The sequence below is a fragment of the Megalobrama amblycephala genome, linkage group LG3, assembly GCF_018812025.1.
Source record: "Megalobrama amblycephala isolate DHTTF-2021 linkage group LG3, ASM1881202v1, whole genome shotgun sequence".
Classification (NCBI taxonomy): domain Eukaryota; kingdom Metazoa; phylum Chordata; class Actinopteri; order Cypriniformes; family Xenocyprididae; genus Megalobrama; species Megalobrama amblycephala.
In genome coordinates this window covers 35,842,089-35,865,809 of record NC_063046.1, presented here as the reverse complement: position 1 = coordinate 35,865,809, position 23,721 = coordinate 35,842,089, and the positions used below count along the sequence as shown (strand labels likewise).

The window sequence follows — 23,721 nt, the reverse complement described above, 5'->3', positions numbered from 1 at the left end:
ACATGCCTTCATTTTCTTCCAAATGCCTTTTATGTATAGATTTTATTGTCCCTTGTACCAGAGCCAGACTTTAAAATTCTAACTAAAATTCTTTAAACATTTTATACATTATCATAGTTTTAAACATGTAATAATCTAAACAATGTATGAGAACGTAAAACATTTCAATATCTCATTGTGTGAAAATGTTTTAAATCTCTTTAAAAATGACGACTCTCACATTTGTGGCATCATTTCAACCACTTTTTAGAAAAAGGAAAACAAACGCACTACCGTCTGAGGTGCCAGTCAGGAGAGATGAATTCAAATGTGTATAAAAAATATATGACCGCACACTCAACTTGCGAATAGTTTATTAACAAACGTTTCGGCAAAAAGCCTTTGTCGAACAAAGGCTTTTTACCTTGACAAAGGCTTTTTGCCGAAACGTTGGTTAATAAACTATTCGCAAGTTGAGTGTGCGGTCATATATTTTTTATACACATTTGAAATCATTTCAACCACAACAAACAATTTTGCCCATAATGAAGTTTACACACCACTTAAATCGAATTTTGACTACACATATCTTGAACCATCTTTCTTATACAGGGTTTATGCAGGTTTCAGTAAGTCAAATTTAAGACCTTTTTAAGACATTTTAAGACCATAAAGATTGAAATTTAAGACCTACACGACGCATTACCAAAAAATATTCAAATCAAAGAAATTCTGAAAAAATCATTTTATTTCAATGAATTCAGTCATTGAAAAAGCATTAATTTAATTTACAGATAAAGCAATCACATTAGTAACCTTCCACACACATCAATGTGCCAAATGCCCAAAACCTTAGGCCCAAAATGAAAATAGGCTAAAACAAACTTGCCCTCAAATAGAATAGATTTCATCTCATATTTATTTACATTACAAAACAGCATATTAATAGCCTAATAAAGATTGAACAGGCTACTCCAACCCATGTAACAACCAATGTAGCGCACACACACACACACACACACACACACTCACACCAGATAATCCATTTTACATAGATAGATACTTACCTCGGGATAATTAGAGTATCTATCTAACATGGATTATCTGATATATGTATGTGTGTGTGTGTGTGTGTGTGTGTGTCCCGCACTGTCCCATGAACTGTGAGCCCAGGTACCTCGACTTAACAATTCCATTGTTCCAGAACAATGGTCCTGGTGGTCTGATTTTGGCTTTCATTGAACGTTACGACATACGGCCCGGTAAGAGTACGAATCAATTCCCTCTTTATAAACTCCCCCAATCCAAATCTCGCCATAAGCGATCTTGTTGGGCCCGCAAGAGAACGGCTTCGCGATTACTGAATCAGGGAACATCACTTGGAAGAGATCGCTAATCTCACTGTTGCTATTAAATGAGTAACGTTAGTGTTTGTTTAGTCACCGTGTGTAGTATACAAATCACCTCGGCTTTTGATGTGTCAGTCGCTCCAAAAGTACCCCGAAGGTTGTTCGACGGAGCTGTGATGATATTGCGCTGGAGACCGGAGGAACCAGGCATTGAGGAGGACGACGGCAGTGGTGAGGCTAATTGGCCGAGTCCGCTGAAGGGATTTTGCGGCTAGCTTGTGTTTCTCCGCTCTGGCGTGTGACTCCAGCGCCTTTACACCGCTTCACACCCAGACTCTCTAACTGATTTTTTTTTTGTTTTTGCAAAGTTTGCAGTGAGCCTCGTACCTGGAGCTGGGTACCGCTTGTAACCAACAGCAGAAATCGCTGTGATCTAGCCATGTCTCGTTGAAAGTACACTTTCCCATTTTCCACACGTAGCCGAACTTTAACAAACTCTGAGGAGACGCAGACGTATTTCGCGGGCAGGTATTGCATTTATCACGGGATTTGTAGTTGTATCACCGCGTATACCAACACCAATATACACCAGAAAGAACTACGACTCGCTACTTTTTTGCTACTTTGTAATAACTTTCAGCAGGTAGCGTTTCTGGAAATGGGTAAAAAAATTTAAGACCTGACTAAATGAAATTTAAGACCTCGGATGAAAATCTGGCCGTTTTTAAGACTTTTTAAGGCCTTAAATTTAAAGTTCAGAATTTTAGACTTTTTAAGACTTTTTAAGACCCCGCGGAAACCCTGCTTATAAGTCAAGTTATAATTGCACATATCTCTAATGATCACTTTGACTTGTCAAACACAATTAAATAAATCTGAAATATAATTATGGATTGCCAAACCAAAGCATTAAATGATAACTTGGCTTGCCATAACATCATGTTTATAGGACTGGTGTATGATTCAACTACCCTGGTTTGAGATTTTCTTGTAAAATAACAACTTTGTAAATGACATTTAATTGGTAAGTATTATATTTTGTCTAGTCCTAAATCAAATTCAAGGTATCTATAATGTTAGGCCATTTTGACTAGTAATATATTAGATTAAGATATCAAAACTGTATTCCAGATATCTTTAAAGGTGCCATTGAATGGTTTTTTACAAGATGTAATATAAGTCTAAGGTGTCCCCTGAATGTGTCTGTGAAGTTGCAGCTCAAAATACCCCATAGATTTTTTTTAATTAATTTTTTTTAACTGCCTCTTTTGGGGCATAATTAGAAATGCGCCGATTCAGGCTGCGGACCCTTTAATTGCTTGCGCTCTCCATCTGCCATTTTTCGCTATTGTCCTTGCTTGCTTACCTAGTCTGATGATTCAGCTGTGCACATCCAGACGTTAATACTGGCTGCCCTTGTGTAATGCCTTGAACATGAGCTGGTATATGCAAATATTGGGGGCGTACACCCCGACTGTTACGTAACAGTCGGTGTTATGTTGAGATTCGCCTGTTCTTCGGAGGTCTTTTAAACAAATGATATTTATATAAGAAGGAGGAAACAATGGAGTTTGAAACTCACTGTATGTCATTTCCATGTACTGAACTCTTGTTATTCAACTATGCCGAGGTAAATTCAATTTTCGGTTCGATGGCACCTTTAATAATGAAGAGATAATGATATCAGCAATTACAATTATTAATAACATAATAATTTAATTAGACATCTGGAAATACAGTAAAAACTCAATCGTGGATAGGCTATTTTCAATTACAATTGTGGAAATATATGACTTGTCAAAATGGCATTGTAGATATCTTGAATGTAAATTATGACTAGTCAATTGGATTACAAATATCGGTAACACTTTACATTAAGGTTTCCTTTGTAAAGGGTTTATAAAGGTGTTTGTTAATGAGTAATAAGTCATTTACAAATGCATTATAAATCATTAATAATGCAGTTATAACTGCATGAATAAAAAGGGTGACTTTAATGCAAAACCTGCCCAATAGTGAGCCGTTTTTAACTCGCATTATAAATGCTTAATAAAAGTATTTATTAACACTTATTTAACTCATAACCTGGTTTATTTCATGATGCAGCAAAAACTGCATATCATAATTAGACTGAAGGGTGTTGTATTTGTGGTTGTTACCCAAATATCTTAAATGTATGGCTGGTCATGATCAGCAGTGGATATGTGGAATTACCAGTGAAGCTTTAAATGATAAAATGTTTTGTGACAGATGTTCTTGATTTTTTTTTCTAGGTACGACGATCACAAAAACCAGGCAAAGGAGTATCCACGAGATGTCAGAACATATGCTTTTTTTTTTTTTTTTTTTGGGTCAAATTGACAAACAGTTCATCTTTTTTTTTAAAATTGCATGCATTCAAATATTTTAGTGGAGGATATGTCTAACTGGTTGACAAAGAATGGCCCAGAACTTTGCAACCCTAGTTGGCCCAGTCACTGCTTACTTTTTAATGTTGGATGACAAAAAAAGCTGAATTTGTCTAAGTTAATGTTGATTTCTATGGTAAATTATTTAAATGCAAGTGTATGAAGACAAAACCTTACTTTTTTTTTACTGATTTTATTTGTAGATAATTTCCATCATTAATTTGAACGAAGAGTAAACAGGCCTGCAAATTTGTTAGGATGATAGGAGACTTTGGTTTACTGGAAGATTAATAAAAAACCCCTCTTTGTACACTTTTCTTTCTTTGTTTCTAATTTATTTGTGTGCCTTGATTTACTTTTTTTTTTTTTTTTTTTTTTTTTTACATCTACGAAAGCTATTTTAAATGTATATTTTAAGTTCTTTAAAAAAAAAAAAAAAAAAGAAAGAAAGAAAGAAAAAAAAAAAAAAAAAAAAAAGGAGTATCCACGTTCGTCGCGAAGGAAGTGCGCAGGACTCGCTGCGAATTTCCCGGATAGAGTTTTGTCGCCATATTTAGTGCAGTGTCGCCGGTTACAGTGTACGAGGATTTTAAGCTGCCGTTGATTCACTAAGTAACCCAGTATAGTATATTTATTCACTTGCTTATAACCTTTTCATCCGTCTGCACAAAAAACAACGTCGCTTACCATTTCCACCTCCTCCCGATCCCCAAGTAACCATGGCAGATCGAGAGCACTTGGTGTACCAGGCTAAACTAGCAGAGCAAGCAGAGAGATACGATGGTGAGTTGATGTTTTTGGCGATGTATGTCCATGTCACATTTGAATTGCAGCCGAGGAAGAAGCAGCAGCAGCAGAGCAGGATTTGTTTGTCCTATTCCTGGTGAATTTGTGGGTTGAACCGCAAAAAACTAAGCGCTGGCTATTCACATGCGCACGTCCAGGTGAAATGGAAGAAATATCCGTTTGGAAAGGCCTAGACTAACTCAACCCAACCTAAGCTTATACTGCATTGTTAATGTTTCAAAATGGGGTCCGTTGAAAAGTCTAGAGAAAACTGAAAGTAATTTGATTAAAATAATTAATAAATGAATAAAATTGTGTATAATATATAAAAAAAGTAATTCACCTATTAAATTAAGTCAGATTAAAATAAACAAATGCAAATTTATAAAAATAAATAGATTAAAATGAAATAATAAGGTAACTTAAAAGATAGATGCCTTTTAAATTTCAGGATCCCCTGATACAAAATTTTGGGGTCTGTCATCTAAAAGATTGAAAACCACTGGTCTAAACTAACTCAACCCAACCTAAGCTTGTACTGCATTGTTGGTGTACTAAAGTAAATGTTGATCTGTGCTCTCATTGCCAAGAACTGTTCTGTAAAATCTGTGAATGGTTAATTTGTACTGGCTAGGGCTCGCAAACTGTTAGAGATTGAATCCTCTAGAAGAATTAGTTACCATGCTTATAACTTTTATCTAGAAAATTATTTCACTACCCAATCTGTGACATTTGTATGCTATGAATTGTAACAGAAGAGCTGTGTCCTTTTTCCTTTTGATGATCTTTGTTGATGCGTTCCCTTTTTGTCAGTAGGATCAATCTTCTCTCTGTGTTTCAGAAATGGTGGAGACGATGAAGAATGTTGCAGGGAAGGACATCGAGCTCACAGTAGAGGAGAGAAACCTGTTATCAGTTGCATATAAGAATGTGATTGGAGCACGGAGAGCCTCCTGGAGGATAATCAGCAGCATTGAGCAGAAAGAGGAGAGCAAGGGCGGAGAGGACAAACTCAAAATGATCCGAGAATACAGACAAACGGTGAGACTACTTTTTTTTTTTTTAAAATGTTGTTTTATTTCAGGTAACAAGTGTTGTACCTTTAGTTCACATCGGAGGAACATTTTCGTAATTCCTAGAACTATTGGTGGAAGTACCTGCTTTTGGCGTGTTTGCATCACAGGAACTGGGAACAATTTTAGTTATAGGAACGCCTTTTGGGGGGACTAAATTAGCTCTTGGACTACAACATGCCCTAGATATTGATTGGAAATGTTATGATTCTTTATTATTGTTTGGTAACACTTTACAATAAGGTTCCAGTAGTTAACATTAGTTAATGAACAATAAAAAATACTTCTAAAGCATTTATTAATATTAGTTCATATTAATTTCAACATTTAGTTACACATTATTAAAGGGGGGGGGGTATATCACACATAGTTTCTGCCAATCTGATGTTAATCTTGAGTACATATAGAGTAACATTGCATCCTTCATATCTCCGAAAAGTCTTTAGTTTTATCATATTTATAAAAGATAGATACGCTAAACCGAGTCTTTCCGAAAAAAGCCGAGCTCCTGGAGGCGTGCCTTCCATCAGTGCCGTGGGCGGAGCTAAAGAGTCACGAGCGCGCGCAGCTTTTGCGTAGAGATCGTCTGCTAGCTGCAACGTCATTATAAATAAAAAGGGAACAAAAACGTTTGTGTTGTTTACATTTTATGCACTTGCACACCGATTGCCAACAAAACACAGACATCTGATGCAGCTTTGCTCACCACCCCCTCTTTAATAAATCTGCAAATCCAGCGCCGAACTTGTATTTGTCACCGAAATCGCGGGAACAAACAAACATACGTGCACAACTCCGTTGCTGCCCCAGAAAAACAAACTTCATTCACTGTTCCCTTAAAGGGTTAGTTCACCTAAAAATGAAAATAATGTAATTTATTACACCCGTAAGACCTTTGTTAATCTTCAGAACGCAAATTGAGATATTTTTGTTGAAATCCGATGGCTCAGTGAGGCCTGCATAGCCAGCAATGACATTCTTGAGATCTTGAGAGAGGAAATGTCATTGCTGGCTATGCAGGCCTCACTGAGCCATCGGATTTCAACAAAAATATCTTAATTTGTGTTTTGAAGATTAACAAAGGTTTTACGGGTCTGGAACGTCATGAGGGTGAGTAATAAATGACATTATTTTGATTTTTGGGTGAACTAACCCTTTAACGTTGGGTTCTTTGGGAAGCTGAAAAAGGTAATCTTTCCCTTACAACCAAAAACACACTCCTTTATTGACCGGAGCTGCGTCTCATTTCGGAGGCTGCGTCCTTCCGAGGTCGCATCTGAAGGCTGAATACTTCATCAAGGATGTTGTATTTAAGAAAAGTAACCGTAATAAAATTGACTGATATTCATTGTGAGGTGTAAAATACTGTAATTTCTTTCTTATGTTGCAATCTAACAGTTATTTTTCTTAAATGAGTCTGCCTCGATGATGTATGCAGCCTTCAAAGGGTGCAGCCCCTGAACTGGGACTAGGGTTGCAAAATTCCAGGAATTTTCAAAGCTTGAAACTTTCCATGGGAATTAACGGGAATATATGGGAATTAATGGGAATAAACAGGGAATTTGCAAAATTGCTGGTTAGCCTATAACAGGGTACTTAAATGTATTTGAAAAAAAACACCTTGCAGCATAATTTTGGTTAAAACAACCAGATTTAATGCAATTTCAGTTGAATTTTTACCCTGCACATTCCTCAATCACCCCCTGCATGCACTGTGCATTCCCCCAGTCCATAACATGCACATTTGATCAAAAATACAGAAAAACTGTAATAATGTAATATTGTGAAATATAACCACAATTTAAAATAATGTTTTTCTATGTTGATATACATAAAAATATAATTTATTTCTGTGATGCAAAGCTGAATTTTCAGCATCATTACTCCAGTGTTCAGTGTCACATGATCCTTCAGAAGTCATTCTAATATGCTAATTTGATACTCAATTATCAATGATGGAAACAGTTGTGCTGCTTAATATTTTTTTATAACCTGTGATATTTTTTTTCAGGAATTTTGAATAAAAATTTAAAGAACAGAATTTGTAACAATATACACTACCGTTCAAAATTTTGGGATCAGTAATTTTTTTCTTTCTTTTTTTTGAAAGAAATTAATACTTTTATTCAGCAAGGATGATTGATAAAAAGTGATATTGTTAGAAAAGAATTCTATTTTGAATAACTTTTTTCGGAAATTTACCAGAAACTTTCCGCCCCTTTGCAACCCTAACTGGGACACAGCCATTGTTGAAAAATCTCTCCGCTTCTGTATCCCGAACGAAGCACGTTGTTGGGCATGCTCTTGCTCTCGTTCTAAACATGGCCTCCTAATAATCCCTATCCATTGAATTGGCTCTATCACTCCTCTCCTAAAGCTGGTGTGTGGTGAGTGCACTGATGCCTTTGTGGCTGCCGTTGCATCATCTGAGTGGATTCTGCACACTGTTGGTGGTTGAGGAGAGATCCCTGATACGATTGTAAAGTGCTTTGGGTGTACAGTAGTACATAGTAAAGTGCTATATAAATGTCTAATTCATTCATTCAATACAGTATACCATGATATAACATGAAAATTTGATACCGTCACATGCCTAGCCCCTATGGAAGAACCATTTTTGGTTAACCAAAGAACCTTTCAGTGATCAGATCTTAAAAGAATGAATTTTTTTCTTAGTATGAGGAATATTTTAAAAATCTAAAGAACCTTTTTCCAGAATAAATAACCTTTAGTGCATTCTTCATTGAAGGTTCTTCACGGAACCATCAATGCCAATAAATTAACCTTTATTTTGCAATAATACCCGATTCCATACCTTGAAATGCCTTGACTTGAGTTCTATGGCTCAGAGACTTACATGTTGTCTTGTGAACGGCTTTTAGGTTTTGTTTTTTAATGTCATGTAATCCAGATGTATGTGATGCCATTTCTCATCTTACCCTTTGCAGGTTGAGAATGAGCTGAAATCTATTTGCAATGACATACTGGATGTACTGGACAAACACCTCATTCCTGCAGCCAACACAGGAGAATCCAAAGTATTCTACTACAAAATGTAGGTGGTTGACAAATACATGCATTTAGAACTTCATATGTCTTCTACACAATGGTTAGATGGGCGAGGGTCAGAGTGTTGAGTATATGAGATGAAAATTAGCTTTATTTTTACATTTCTGTAGAGCGTGGCACTGTACTCTCACCTAGGTCATGGGTTTGATTCCCAGGAAAAACATAATGATCAAATGTATGCCTTGAACATACTAAACTGCTTTGGATATAAGCATCTAAATGTTAATTTTTATCTTTATCAGTACATTTGTACAAGGTGTACTTGCATATGGTGCATTTTAATGTCCTGAACATAATAAAGCCTTTGATTATGCTTCATTAGAATGCTTTTCATAGGCTTGTCAGGATTATGAATTGTGTGCTGATGATTCATTGTCATACAAATGATTGCAATTGATGATTCTGTTTTTATCATCACAATTTAAGTGGTTAATATGTTATCGTTATGTTATACTTAGAATCATATGTAAAAGTTATAATAAAATAGGCCTATGTGATTCACTTCAATGCTGTGAAAATGATGTCTAATGTTTATGTAATATAATGTCATATAATGCAGTCTGATTAAACCCACAGGCCTTTATTTCATATGACAGAAGACCTATGACTATCTTTCTGTACTTTACAGCAGTTTTTATATTCTTTACTCCCTACCATATTACAGGGAGTGCAGAATTATTAGGCAAGTTGATTTTCTGATCATATTTTTTTCCCAAGCACATTTTACCAATTCCAATCCACATCAATCTTAATAACTACTATTAATATTGTTTTTAATCATTTATAAGTGATATATAATTGTTCATGAAGGCTGGAAATGAAAAATGCCTTATATTCAGGTGTGCAGAATTATTAGGCAAGTTTTCTTTTACTGGCAAAATGAGCCAAAAAAGAGATTTAACTCAGACTGAAAAGTCAAAAATTATTAAATACTCATGAGAAGGACGCAATACTAATGCAATACTAGAAATTGCAAAGTTAAAGCATGACCAAGGGACAGCAAAATGCTCATTGGGTCAGCGGGGTCAGACAAAAACAGGTGGAAAAGAAAAGACACATGTTAACTGCAAAATAATTAAGAATTAAGGTGAAGAATTAAGTGTGAAACCATCAGGAACCCTTTAGTCTCCAGCGCCACCATTTTCCAGAACTGCAACCTACCTGGAGTCTCCAGAAGTGCAAGGTCTCAGGATCTCAGAGACTTAGGTTAGCTAAAGAATCCTAAAAAATGACCTGCACTTGATAAGAATCACAAGCTGAAGTGTTATAAAATACATGAAGACTGGGTTTTAATAGGGCTTATAGACAGACAGCTTGAGAATGACTCCTGATGGACCAGCACCACATCCTCTTGTACCACTGTTTGAAGAATTTATCCAGAATCTGGCAGTAAGGTGTTTGAGTTCACTTTTAGTCCATCTCTTATCCTGAAATGTCTGTCTTGCAGAGATGGACTAAAAATGATCTTCCAAAACTTACTGCCAGATTCTGGAAGATAAATTCTTCAAACAGTGGTACAAGAGGATGTGGTGCTGGTCCTTCAGGAGTCACTCTCAAGCTGTCTGTTTATAAGGCCTATAAAAACCCAGTCTTCATGTATTTTATAACACTTCAGCTTGTGATTCTTATCAAGTGCGGGTCATTTTTTAGGATTCTTTAGCTAACCTAAGTCTCTGAGATCCTGAGACCTTGCACTTCTGGAGACTCCAGGTAGGTTGCAGTTCTGGAAAATGGTGGCGCTGGAGACTAAAGGGTTCCTGATGGTTTCACACATAATTCTTAATTATTTTGCAGTTAACATGTGTCTTTTCTTTTCCAGCTGTTTTTGTCTGACCCCGCTGACCCAATGAGCATTTTGCTGTCCCTTGGTCATGCTTTAACTTTGCAATTTCTAGTATTGCATTAGTATTGCGTCCTTCTCATGAGTATTTAATAATTTTTGACTTTTCAGTCTGAGTTAAATCTCTTTTTTGGCTCATTTTGCCTGTAAAAGAAAACTTGCCTAATAATTCTGCACACCTGAATATAAGGCATTTTTCATTTCCAGCCTTCATGAACAATTATATATCACTTATAAATGATTAAAAACAATATTAATAGTAGTTATTAAGATTGATGTGGATTGGAATTGGTAAAATGTGCTTGGGAAAAAAATATGATCAGAAAATCAACTTGCCTAATAATTCTGCACTCCCTGTATGACTCTCTCCATATCAGAAAAAGAGACACGATATCATGCATTTCATTGCATTTCTTTAAAGGTGCCATCGAACGTTTTTTTACAAGATGTAATATAAGTCTAAGGTGTCCCCTGAATATGTCTGTGAAGTTTCAGCTCAAAATACCCCATAGATTTTTTTAAATAAATTTTTTTACTGCCTATTTTGGGGCATCATTAAATATGAGCCGATTTATGCTGTGCGGCCCCTTTAAATCTTGTGCTCTCCGCCCACGGAGCTCGCGCTTGCCTTAAACAGTGCCTAAACAAAGTTTACACAGCTAATATAACCCTCAAAATGGATCTTTACAAAGTGTTCGTCATGCATGTGGCATGCATGCGTCGGATTATGTGAGTATTGTATAATGTTATATTGTTTACATTTGATTCTGATTTGAGGCTATGCTCCGTGGCTAACGGCTAATGCTACACTGTTGGAGAGATTTATAAAGAATGAAGTTGTGTTTATGCATTATACAGACTGCAAGTGTTTAAAAATGAAAATAACGACGGCTCTTGTCTCCGTGAATACAGTAATAAACGATGATAACTTTAACCACATTTAACAGTACATTAGCAACATGCTAACGAAACATTTAGAAAGACAATTTACAAATATCACTAAAAATATCATGATATCATGGTTCATGTCAGTTATTATTGCTCCATCTGGCATTTTTTGCTATTGTTCTTGTTTGCTTACCTAGTCTGATGATTCGGCTGTGCACATCCAGACGTTAATACTGCCTGCCCTTGTCTAATGCCTTTCATAATGTTGGGAACATGGGCTGGCATATGCAAATATTGGGGGCGTACACCCCGACTGTTACGTAACAGTCGGTGTTATGTTGAGATTCGCCTGTTCTTCGGAGGTCTTTTAAACAAATGAGATTTATATAAGAAGGAGGAAACAGTGGAGTTTGAGACTCACTGTATGTCATTTCCATGTACTGAACTCTTGTTATTTAACTATGCCAATATAAATTCAATTTTTCATTCGAGGGCACCTTTAAACGCTTAAATTTCCCTTTTTTTCATGACAAAATTTGATTGAAATAAAATAGATTTTATTGAAATTAATAATTGTGACAGGCCTGGTATATCATAACATTTTTGAACACTTTTCTGACATCAAGTCAATTTAGCTAATGCAAAGTTAATCTTTTCACCCACACTTGTTTTTGTGTGTTTGCAGGAAGGGTGACTACCACAGGTACCTTGCAGAGTTTGCCACGGGTAATGACAGGAAGGAAGCAGCAGAGAACAGTTTGGTTGCGTACAAAGCTGCCAGTGACATTGCCATGATTGAGCTCCCACCCACACATCCCATCCGGCTCGGCCTAGCTCTCAACTTCTCCGTCTTTTACTATGAGATCCTTAACTCCCCCGACCGTGCATGCAGGTTAGATTTTTTTTCTCCTCACTTAAAGTGTGTAATGCTTGTTTGATGTTAAATTCTAGGGCTGCACCCTAATAGTCGACTAAACGTTAGTCAATGAGACACGGCTTAGTCGATTAGTCATAGAAAAAAAAAACCTCCACCGGAATTGGCGAAGTCACACAGACAGATCGTTATCAGCGCATTTATATTTTAAAGGCTCGTTATTGTGGTTTAGTATTTTTCTGTAATGTAGAACAATGTTACATATAACATTTTTTCTCAGCCTTGAAACTCAAGTCATTTTCTGATCTCCATCCCCCCGGTATGTTTAAAGCTACTCTCCGTGATTTTTGGCCCTCTAGCGGTTAATAAACAGAACTGCATGCGTCTTGCAGAGGAACATTCTAGCCGGAGCTACTTTTCTCTGTGTATGTCTATGGCGAGTCACGCAGTTACTGTGATACTCTGCAGCGAGTCCTACCAGTCCGGTCTGAAATAGTCCGAATATAAACACTTATTATAAGTGTACCATAATGATTCAGGGTAAGACAAAAACACGGTTTGGAAAATGGATTCATGTTGTATATTCTCATTATATAATTTTTGTAAATTAACAAAAAAAGTTGCGGACTGCAGCTTTAAGTAGTTAAATTAATTAAAAATGTACGAGTTGTCAACTAATGGTTTAAATCTTTAGTTGTGGGCAGCCCTAAAAAATTCCTTCTGTCCCAGATTAAAGGGTACATAACACACACAGTTTCTGCCAATCTCATGTTAATCACGAGTATCTATTGAGTTGTATAGCATCCTTCATATCTCCGAAGAATCTTTAGTTTTATCAGATTTATAAAAGATTGATAAACTGTACCGAGTCTTTCTGAAAACAGCCAAGCTCCTGGAGGCGTGCCGAAGCTAAAGAGTGACGAGCACACACAGCTTTTGTGTTGCAAAGCTGTCAATGCTCAGCTAAACAAATGTATTTAAACACACACAATACACCATCACATTATCCCTGGATAACTTTTGAATCACTATAATGAATATAGCGTATAGTTTGTTTCAAATGATCCAGCGTCGAACTGTCGGAACTTGTTTATAAAACCATAAGCGCCGATCCTGTGGGCTCGAGCAGCCACAGAAAACACAAGATATTCTCCACTCATTTTAACCAATAAAAAAGTGATTGCAACTTTCAGACACGACTTAATCCTTATTTTGATAGTTAAAGCAAAGCGGTTTCTATGGTTATTTTAATGACAAATGTTGAGAGCGCATCAATGTAATGCGTGAGCACAAATCTTTCAGCTCTACTTAACGCTGGGTTCTTTGGGAAGCAAGGTTATCTTTCCCTCACAACCAAAAACACACTTTTTTGGTAACATTGTTGATTTTGTGGTATAAAAAAAAAGTGACATCTTTCTCAAGCAAGTCCTGTGCAGGGATGCCGACGACTTCCGTAACCCGAACAAAGCATGTTGGTGGGCGTGCACTTGCTCTCTCGCTCTGATCGGTGTGTGCGCACACGCTCTTCGGGGAGAAGTTCCCGTACAAGGAATTCCGCCCTTTATTACATAATAAAGGGCCATACTCAAAAAAAAAAACTGTCCGAAGTTTGTGAGAAATCTGAAGAGTATTTTTGGCACAGAAATACTCCGTCATACGTCCAACTCGTTTTCTGAAACTTTGGCCATGTTTAGCACCCTTAAAATGCATAGACAGCTATGGCTAAGCAGTGTTATTTTAGTATCATTTGACGCTTTTCCACTGCATGGTATGGTTCACTTTTGAGGCACTTTTGTTTGAGGTTCCAAGTGAGCCATACCGTATTAAAATGTGACATGCAAACACTGCAGATCACTGATTGGCCAGAGTTAAATTGTCACTACCAGCGTCAATGGATTTGCAACAGTGATGAGACACCAAACCCTCTAGATTTAAATAGTCAGTAACAGCCACTGCAGTATCATTTGTTGGCACAACTTTTAAATTGACCGTCGCACGCAACTTGAAAAAAGAAAAGGCTGTATCAGTAGAGGCGGCACAACTATAACGATCAGTCTATAATCCCACCCACTTTGAAGCGGTCCTAAACTGCAGTGGAAAAGCAAACCGAGCCAAAGTAAAGCGAGCCGCACCATGCCGTACCATGCAGTGGAAAAGCGCCAATTGAGATACTATTATTTTTTTGATTTTTTTCAAAATTTTAGTTTAATTTTAGTAATTTTGTGTTTTGTCATTTATATTAGTTTTTTAATGTCTACATATATTTTTATACATTTCAGCTTAGTTGTACATACTTTGATATTGATATACTAAGAGAAACCGAGTATTGATATATAAAATGATTTTAACCATGATGCATTTCATGGTTCCTGAAGTTTCAAGAACTGTATGTTCTTTAATAAATTAAAACCAATAGTTATTAAGAGGGGAAAAAGAAATTTGATTTCAGTCGAGGTTTTTATTTTAGCATTTAATTAGCATTTAACCCACTCACTCCTCCAACAGGTTGGCGAAGGCAGCGTTTGATGATGCTATAGCGGAACTGGACACGCTGAGTGAGGACAGTTACAAGGACTCTACACTCATCATGCAGCTGTTACGGGACAACCTGACACTGTGGACTTCAGACATGCAGGGTGACGGTGAGACATACACGCCTTAGAGAAGGGAAAACTGCTTTGCCAATTGCCATAGTAGACTAAAGCAGTTTCTAAAGCAAAAAGCTAATTTCTCACCACATGTGGCTTGTGGCATGACTGAGTGAATATGGGTAGTATGAATGAAATATGGGTAGTATGGGTAGTATGAATATGGGTAGTATGAAGGAAATTCCGACATACTACATCAATGTTGTTAGTGTCACGTAACATACCAGCATCAGTTGTGTTGTTTCACTTTCGTTCATAAATCCCCTCCCATGGCCTCTTGGGATAGTAGTGTCCATCAAATGCACACTTCAATCTTGCCGGAAGTAGTAGGTTGTCCACTTTCACCTACTATTTTTCAAATACTATTTATTCAGACATACATACACTTTTGGCTTACTGTTTTCTGCATACAGCATAGTAGGGAAGTATCTGAACTTGGACGCAGAGAGTTTTTCTTTTAGGAAAATAATCTTCTGCCAATAGTTCATTAGCCTAACTGTAGGTTGTTTACAGTTAACAAGCAACATTTTGGCGCATTAATATAGAATGAGTGCGTTGAACTTCAAGTGTGGCTCATCCAGTCAGAATGTAGAATCAGTAACTGTTTGTTTAAAATAAAAAACTAAACAGAATCTTCGGTAATTGTTCATATATTTGGGAATGTTTGTGAAAACATTAATTTACACAGAAATTTTATATGTGCATTCTGTGCTTTTGTACAGTTGACATTATCAATGAGTTAAAGGTGCCAGGAAAACATTATTTGTAGCTTTTTATTTTACTTTTAATTATCATGAAAACCAGCACATAGCTTGAGGAACATGGACAAACCAATGTAAATGAAAATAAATGTAAAGAAGCACTAGTCGAGTGCAAACCTGTTTGAAATTGGTTGTAGCATCTGTGACTATTTGCAGTGTATCACAGTTGCACATGAAGAGTGTTGGTGATGGCCATGTGACTTCAGTTTTTTGTTGCAGGATTAAAATGTGCAAGGTGTCGAGTTTGTCTTATAGTGTTAATGCCATTGTAATAACAGAGACTTGTTCTTTTTTCAGGTGAAGAACAAAATAAACCAGCACAGCAAGATGCTGAGGAGGAAACCCAGTGAGATGTCAACGCCAACATACTAAACCACCTCTCTCTCTCTCTCTCTCTGTCTGTCTGTTGCTCTCTCTTTCTCATTCATCCCTGCCCTCAGGGAAACCACATGGTGTCATAGAGAAGAGTTCAGATGCTGAATGCTGTTTCTGTCCATCCCTGTTTTATCACTTTATCTGTCTGTTTTTTCCTCTCTCACATTTCTCCTTGTTTCGTACCTTTGCTGTCATGTATCTGACATCTACAGTTGTTTGGAGTCATTGAGATCTTTATGTTTTTGAAAGAAGTCTCTTATGCTCACCAAGGCTGCATTTATTGGATCAAAAATACAGTAAAAACTGTAATATTGTGAAATATTCTACTTTTTTTATATATATATTTTAAAATGTAATTTATTCCTACAATGCAAAGCTGAATTTTCAGCATCATTACTCCAGTCTTCAGTGTCACATGATTCTTCAGAAATCTTTCTAATATGCTGATTTGCTGCTCCACTATTAATATTGGTGCTCGATTATTAATAATGGTTCTTATCAATGTTGAAAAGTTCCAATAAACAGCATTTATTTGAAATAGAAATCTTTTGTAACATAATATAAATGTATTTACTATCCCTTCTGATCAATTTAATATGTCCTTGCTGAATAAAAATATTACTGACGTATTATTTTCTTTAAAAAAAGAGATCTTACCCTTGACTTTTGAATGGTAGCGTCACGGTTTCCACAAAAATATGAAGCGACACAACTGTGTTCACTATTGATGATGTTAAGAAATGTTTCTTCAATAGCAAATCAGCATATTAGAATGACTTCTGAAAAATCATGTGACACTGAAGACTGTAATGATGCTGAAAATTCAGCTTTGCATCACAGGAATAAATTATTTTTTAAAATATATTCACATAGAAAGCATTTCTTTTAAATCCTAATAATATTTCACTATTTTTACTGTATTTTTGATCAAGTAAATGCAGCATTTGTGAACATAAGAGACTTCTTTCAAAAACATTCTTTCTCAAACTTGTAAGCGGTAGTGTACATTTTTAGAGGGTTTTAGGGTTTCATTTTATTTTTTTAAATCTTAAGCATTTTTTTAATAAACTATTCACTTAGGTCATTATATGATGCCAGAATGGAGAGTTTCCTCTGTAAGGTTTGGCTTTACTACCTGTTGCAAACTTCCTTGAGAATCACACTTTTATTATACAAGACTGCTTTGGCTTAGTTCTTTATTAGTGTTATTCTGTCGATTGAGCTCAATGGCCATTATTGGAGACGTTTATTTTTAGAAGCTTTTTTTGAGGTCGGCTGAGAGTAAAAAAAAAACTCAAGCTCTGTATTGTAAATTCGGCCGCAAAAACTCTCCTTTTCTAAAGCGATGGATTTTGTCAGAAAGTTCTCTGTCTGTGGTATGGTGTCCTGTGGTTGGTTACAATGAGTAACTACGCTTATCAAGCTTTTCAGAAATGAATGCAACTCTCGCCTCAATGTTATTCGAAAGGCTGCTGCTGCAGAAATATTTCTATAAAGCCGTTGTCAAAGCTCTTGTGCTTTGCCTCAGAAGCTTTTTGTGTTTTAAGGCAGGAAAGAAACAGATCTTTCTCAAGATCAGATGCAAAACAAGGAAGATGCTTTTGTGTTTTTCTTCAATGGACTGAGGTGAAACTCTAGTTGGGGATTTTGGTATGACTTTACAATGAGGTTGCATTTGTTAACATTAGTTCACTACTTTATTCAACATAAACCAACAATGAGTGATACTACTTCAGCCGTGTTCATTTTAACATTTACTATTGTAATTTTTTTTTTTTAACATTGGTTAATGCACTCTGAACTAACGTAAGCAATTTTTTATTTACTAACATTAACAAAGGTTAATAAATGCTATAAAATCATTTGGTTACTCTTTAAAGTGTCCTTGTTATGGTGTGATTATACAATATTAGCAATGAACATTTTCTTAGGTTTAGGGTTAGTTGCTTGAATTTATGCGTAATTTACTGTTAATACTATAGTATGTACATGTAACGTAACAAGGACCATGTAAAATAAAGTGTGGTCCAAATTGTTTGCTTGTTGCTAGTTAATGTTAGATAATGCATTAACTAATGTTACCACATATGACACCTTATTGTAAATTGTTACCAGGATTTCATCTTCGTGTATCTACTCTCATTCTGACTCTTTCTCTCTTTAGTCTACATTGTCATGTATTTCTTCTGTTCAGTACATGTAACTTGAATCTGATTTGTACTGTTTAATCTGCCTGAAGCCAACAAACACCTGTCTTCGTATGGAGACACAGCATGAGATTGACTCAACCTTCCGAATAAATCAAGGCTAAATAAATGAATTAATAAAACACTATCTTAACCTTTCTCTTTGTTTTAATTGATTTATTGGAGTCAAGGATGTTTATCTGTAATGGCTGAAAAAATGAAGAAATGCTGTTAGTATATGTACTCCTTCACCAGTGACTATCCTGATTTGAAAGGTAGTAGACTAGGGACCAGGGTTATTATAGTTAACTAAAACTAAAACCATTAAAAAAAGATGTTGCTTGAAATAAAATAAACATGAAAAAATGTATTAAAAAAAACTTTAAATTGATGTAATGAAATAACGAAACTGAAATAAAATATATAAAATAAAACAAAAACTAATAAATATGACAAAACACAAATTTACTGAAACTTTAATATTAAATGAAAAATATAAAAATAAATGCTAACTTAAAATGTTAACTACGTATGCCTCAAAGTATCTCAGTGATACGAAAATAACACTGACGGGGGTAAATGTACTGTCAGTTTCTTTTTTTTTTTTTAAGTATTCTTGTCACTTCATAACATCAAGGTTGAACCACTGTAGTTACGTAGACTATTTTAACCATGTTTTTTAACTACTTTTCTGGACGTCAAATGATGCAATGACGTTGCTGCCTATGTGTGGATCAGATACCCTCGGATTTCATCAAAAATATTTTAATTTGTGTTCCGAAGATGAATGAAGGTCTTATGGGTTTGAAGCGACATGAGGGTGAGTACTTAATGACAGAAATTTCATTATGGGGTGAACTAACCCTTTAAAGCAGCTGGTGGACACACCACATACTAACTGCTATTGACCCCTGCACTGTTCAGGGACTCATTATTCCAATTATCAATGCAAATGTCTGTGAAATTACATCAGTGTATGTCTTTTGAGTTTTTTTTTTTTATGTCTATACAAATATTTACTCTCAGTTGAAAGTGAGAGGATGGTTCTTTTTTTTCTGTTTTGCTGAGTTTATATATATATAATTTATGGGGTTTTAAAGCAAACCTTCCAGCCTGAATCCAGTACTGTATTCATGTTGCAGAAAGTGATACAAATACAATGATATCTATTTCATCTGCATTTTGAGAAAGCTTGTAGCCTAGTATGCTTTTGTGAATGTGAACTCCCTCATCCAATATCCAGAGCTTTGAAAGAGTACAGTTGAACCATTTCAACATTGATGATTCACAGATCCGTGTTTATGTTTCTGTGTTGAACGTCATCTGAACCAGCTGACTCTCTCAGATGTCTGGCTGTCAAACCTCATAAAATGTCTGTTGTTGTTGTTGCTTAGCTCCATGTCCTTTCACATAGACTGTCTATTTCTGCTGTCAATTTCTCAGGGCTGTCTTATGTTATCATCACCTAGCGGTTCAGAATAACAATGGCTTCAAATTTTATTATAGGTCAGTGCAGCCAAAAAAAAAAAAAAAGGTTGCATGTCTGGAACTTAGGGTTTAAAGACATAAATGGTTGTATTAACATCTTGAACTGGATGTGTAGGCTCACTAATTTGATTGGGCGAACCCATTTACACTATAGGCCTATGTGACCGGATTCAGAAATATTGCACAAATGCAAATAGTGTGAAAACCTCATAACTCCACCCACCTCAATCGAATGAACTGCTGCAGCTTGTTTGCAATGCTAAGGTAAAAAAAAAAAAAAAAAAAAGAACTGGTTGTTTGAATAAGTACAGTTTTCTTTACTCAAGAACACTTGATGACCAAATGACAAAAAAAAAAAAAAAAAAAATGAGCGCCCACATAGCTACAATAAACTATAACCTGTTAGTATGTGAAATTTTATTTTGCCTTTGTCACAATATAAGATAAATCCAGCCCTAGGAGAAAATTGAACAATACATTTACAGCATGTATTAGAATAGGTTACTGATACTTTTTTCTTCTTAAATTACTTTAATATCAGTTTCAAAATTATAGCTTGAAACACCATTTTACAGACATTTTATTACATGTTCATGCCCTGTTATTTTGTGTTGGGAAATGTAACATCTCTAATAGCTTTCATGCAAATGAACACAAGATTTGCATGATTATTACTTTTTAAGACATGTTAAGGAATCTTAGTGTGTTTATCAGTGAAAAAAAAACTTGTCACCCTCGTTCTCTGAAGGAGGTAACGGAGATGTCACATTGGTAACCAACAAATTGGGAACCCCGCCAGAGACACCAATCTACTTCGAGTGTCAATTAAACGAGCCAATGCACCATGGCATACGATGTCTGCATTTGACTGCCACACCCTGCAGTGTGGGTATAAATAGGCAGCAGCATATTCAGGTTTTCGCTGAGAAGCTGAGCCGGCAACCCGGCCACTCAGCTGTGGTGACGGGATGTGATGTCTCCGTTCCCTCCTTCAGGCAACGAGTGTTACACAAGTAACCAAGATGTTCTCTTTCAGCTGGTCATGTTCGATGTCACGTTGGTGACCGACGAATTGCCTCCTAATTCCTCCATGCCTATTAGGGCAGAAGATGGGACAGGGCTTATGCAGAGATCGATCACTGCTGTTCCTGCACAACCCACTCAGTAAGACTTGGATAACACTGGGAAAGTGTTCCCTTTCCACTGGAAAAGGAATGCTGCGGAAGCTACATCCTGTTATAAGGAGGTTCTATGTGGAGTTTACACATATGGACTAACCCTATAGGGTCGTACTGCATATGGATGTCTCTGGGGTGGCTCTGACCCAGTTTAGGGAGGAGGCTACACCTTTGCAGAGATGGGAAAGACACAGGCTTAGAAGCTAATACCATGAAAAAATACACATATGGGATCCCCTCAGGGTCACTACATAAGGGCACCCAGCCTAACACTGGTTTTCAAGAATACAGCGAGTGAAGGCCTGCTGAGGGTGATGGAGGAACTCAACAGGGTTTGCCCAGCAGGGAACTCTCTGGAGCAAAACAAGCACATACTATGGTGCAAGAAGCCGACATTAAGCCGGGGCCTTACGGTTCTACTAGTTTGAGGTGAGAACACAGGAGGACACTGGCTCAACACAAGGGCTATAGATCTACAAATATCTGTCAGCGAGGCACCACGTGCCAGTGCCCAGGAGGATACAACACTTCTGGTAGAGTGAGCTCGCAACCTGAGTGGGCAGGGTAAGCCAAGGCGATGGCATCCACAAGGAGCATCAGTTCTGGGAACCAGGTCCGGTTGGGCCAGTAAGGCGCAACTAGCAAGACCTGTTCCTTGTCCTCCCTGACTTTGCACAGTGCCTGTGCAAGTAGGCTCACTGGGGGTAATGCATATTTGCGCAAACCCTGGGGCCAGCTGTGTGCCAGTCAGTCTGTGCTGAGTATTCCCTTGGTCAGGGAGTAAAACAGCTGGCAGTGAGAGGGTTCTGGAGAGGCAAACAGGTCTACATGAGCGGCTCTGAAACGTCTCTAAATCAGCTCGACCACCTGGTGATTGAGTCTCCATTCTCCCAGAAGCACAGCTCATGAGCGGCTACATTATTGAGCACACCGGGGATGTGAATGGCACAAAGTGACCTCAGATGCTTCCGACTCCAGATGACGAGATGGCAGGCGAGTTGTGACATGTGACGGGAGTGTAAACCACCTTGTCAACTGATGTACACAATGGTCACAGTGTTGTCCGTACGGACTAATACGTGTTTGCCCTGTAATGGCTTTGTTTTAGACAGCTCCATGCACAACATACTGCTAGCAACTCAAGTTGATGTGCCAATGCAGTTGGGGTCCCGTCCAAGCCCCTGATACTGCATGCCTGTTGTACGTGCCACCCCAGCCAGTGGCAAAGGCATCTGTGGATACAACAGCAGTTCTGTGAGGCCAGTTCTGAAGCGGTCTCAAATGAAGCAAACCGAGTTGTGTTACTGCCGCTGCAGCTGCCATATGCCCCAGGAGCCTCTTCATGGAGCCAACACTTCAGTCACCATCTCCTGAAGAGCTGATCCCTCCATCTCGGGGTCACCCGTCTCAGGGCCTCTTGCTCTTATGCTTGCCACCAGGTCTGGTGGGGGCCTGGACGGGCTGGGCGCCCTGCTTGTGACAGACTCCACAACTCTGCTTGGATGGAGGCTGCTGCTGCGTGGGAGGGGTGGCAGACAGAGGGGGGTGCCTTCGCCGATGAGCAGACTGGGGTGCTATGGCTGGCGGTCCAGTGGTTGCAGCAGCTGTCCGCTGGGGCAGGATATGTTTAATCGCCTCCATCTGCTTATGTGCCTTTGTAGAACCTCTGGATTGTGACCACCCCTGTGCAGGTCTTTGAGCGCTTTGGCTTGATGGACCTGGAGCAACTCCATAGCGTGCAGGGCGGAGGCACCCTCCCCTCAGGCTCCATAAGCATTGCCAGTTAAACTAGACAAATACTTACAGGCCCATGAGGGAAGAAACAGATTACCCTACCAAGTGGCAGCGGTGCTCAGACACAATTGCATAGCAACTGACCGCTCCACCTGAGGGATCTCCGTGTACCCCTTGGCAGCCCCACTATCAAGGGTAGTGAGGGGGGAGGAGATACTGGGTCTGTTCATGGCAGTTAAAGGTGCCATCCACGAACTAGTAAGCTCCTCATGCACCTCATGAGAAAAATGGGACTGGGGCGGGACACTGAGAACCAGCATGAGCCGCCCCAAGAAACCAATTATCTAACCTAGAGGGCTCAGGACATGGTTGAGGTCTCCACTTGAGCCTGACCTTCTCGGTGGCCCAGGCAAGCATTGCCATCCTCTCTGGGTCTAACTCAGACAACACTACCGTTCCCGAAGGAGGCAACGGAGCTGCCTCCTTGTGTGTGTGTGTATATATATATATATATATATATATAGATATATATATAGGTGCATCTCAATACATTAGAATGTCGTGGAAAAGTTCATTTATTTCAGTAATTCAACTCAAATTGTGGAACTCGTGTATTAAATAAATTCAATGCACACAGACTGAAGTACTTTAAGTCTTTGGTTCTTTTAATTGTGATGATTTTGGCTCACATTTAACAAAAACCCACCAATTCACTCTCTCAAAAAATAAGTACTTCATAAGATCAATAAAAAAAAAGGATATTTTAAACAGAAATGTCAGGCTTGACATTTCTTGGTTGGGCCTCCTTTTGCATGAATTACTGCATCAATGCGGCATGGCATGGAGGCAATCAGCCTGTGTCACTGCTCAGGTGTAATGGAAGCCCAGGTTGCTTTGATAGCGGACTTCTGGTCATCTGAATTGTTGGGTCTGGTGTCTCTAATCTTCCTCTTGACAATACCCCATAGATTCTCAATGGGGTTCAGGTGAGGCGAGTTTGCTGGCCAATCAAGCACAGTAACACCATGGTCATTGAACCAGCTTTTGGTACCTTTGGCAGTGTGGGCAGGTGCCAAATCCTGCTG

The 23,721-nt window shown here is 37.8% G+C and overlaps 1 protein-coding gene across 1 annotated transcript; it reads left to right on the top strand.

Annotated features, from left to right (window-relative positions):
- The first annotated feature begins 4,249 nt into the window (after positions 1–4,249).
- ywhae2 (tyrosine 3-monooxygenase/tryptophan 5-monooxygenase activation protein, epsilon polypeptide 2) lies at positions 4,250–16,572 on the top strand. The gene is made up of 6 exons (XM_048185284.1): positions 4,250–4,519; positions 5,364–5,563; positions 8,544–8,650; positions 12,078–12,284; positions 14,772–14,908; positions 15,973–16,572. Exons 1-6 carry the CDS (start codon positions 4,456–4,458, stop codon positions 16,023–16,025), a joined length of 768 nt encoding a protein of 255 aa, XP_048041241.1. The 5' UTR covers positions 4,250–4,455; the 3' UTR covers positions 16,026–16,572.
- The last annotated feature ends 7,149 nt before the right edge of the window (positions 16,573–23,721 follow it).

Excerpts from the sequence above, each read along its gene's own strand:
- ywhae2 (XM_048185284.1), top strand. The coding sequence starts at position 4,456 with ATGGCAGATCGAGAGCACTTGGTGTACCAGGCTAAACTAGCAGAGCAA. Across the intron at positions 4,520-5,363 it reads GCAAGCAGAGAGATACGATG|AAATGGTGGAGACGATGAAG; the intron begins GTGAGTTGATGT and ends TCTGTGTTTCAG. Across the intron at positions 8,651-12,077 it reads AAAGTATTCTACTACAAAAT|GAAGGGTGACTACCACAGGT; the intron begins GTAGGTGGTTGA and ends GTGTGTTTGCAG.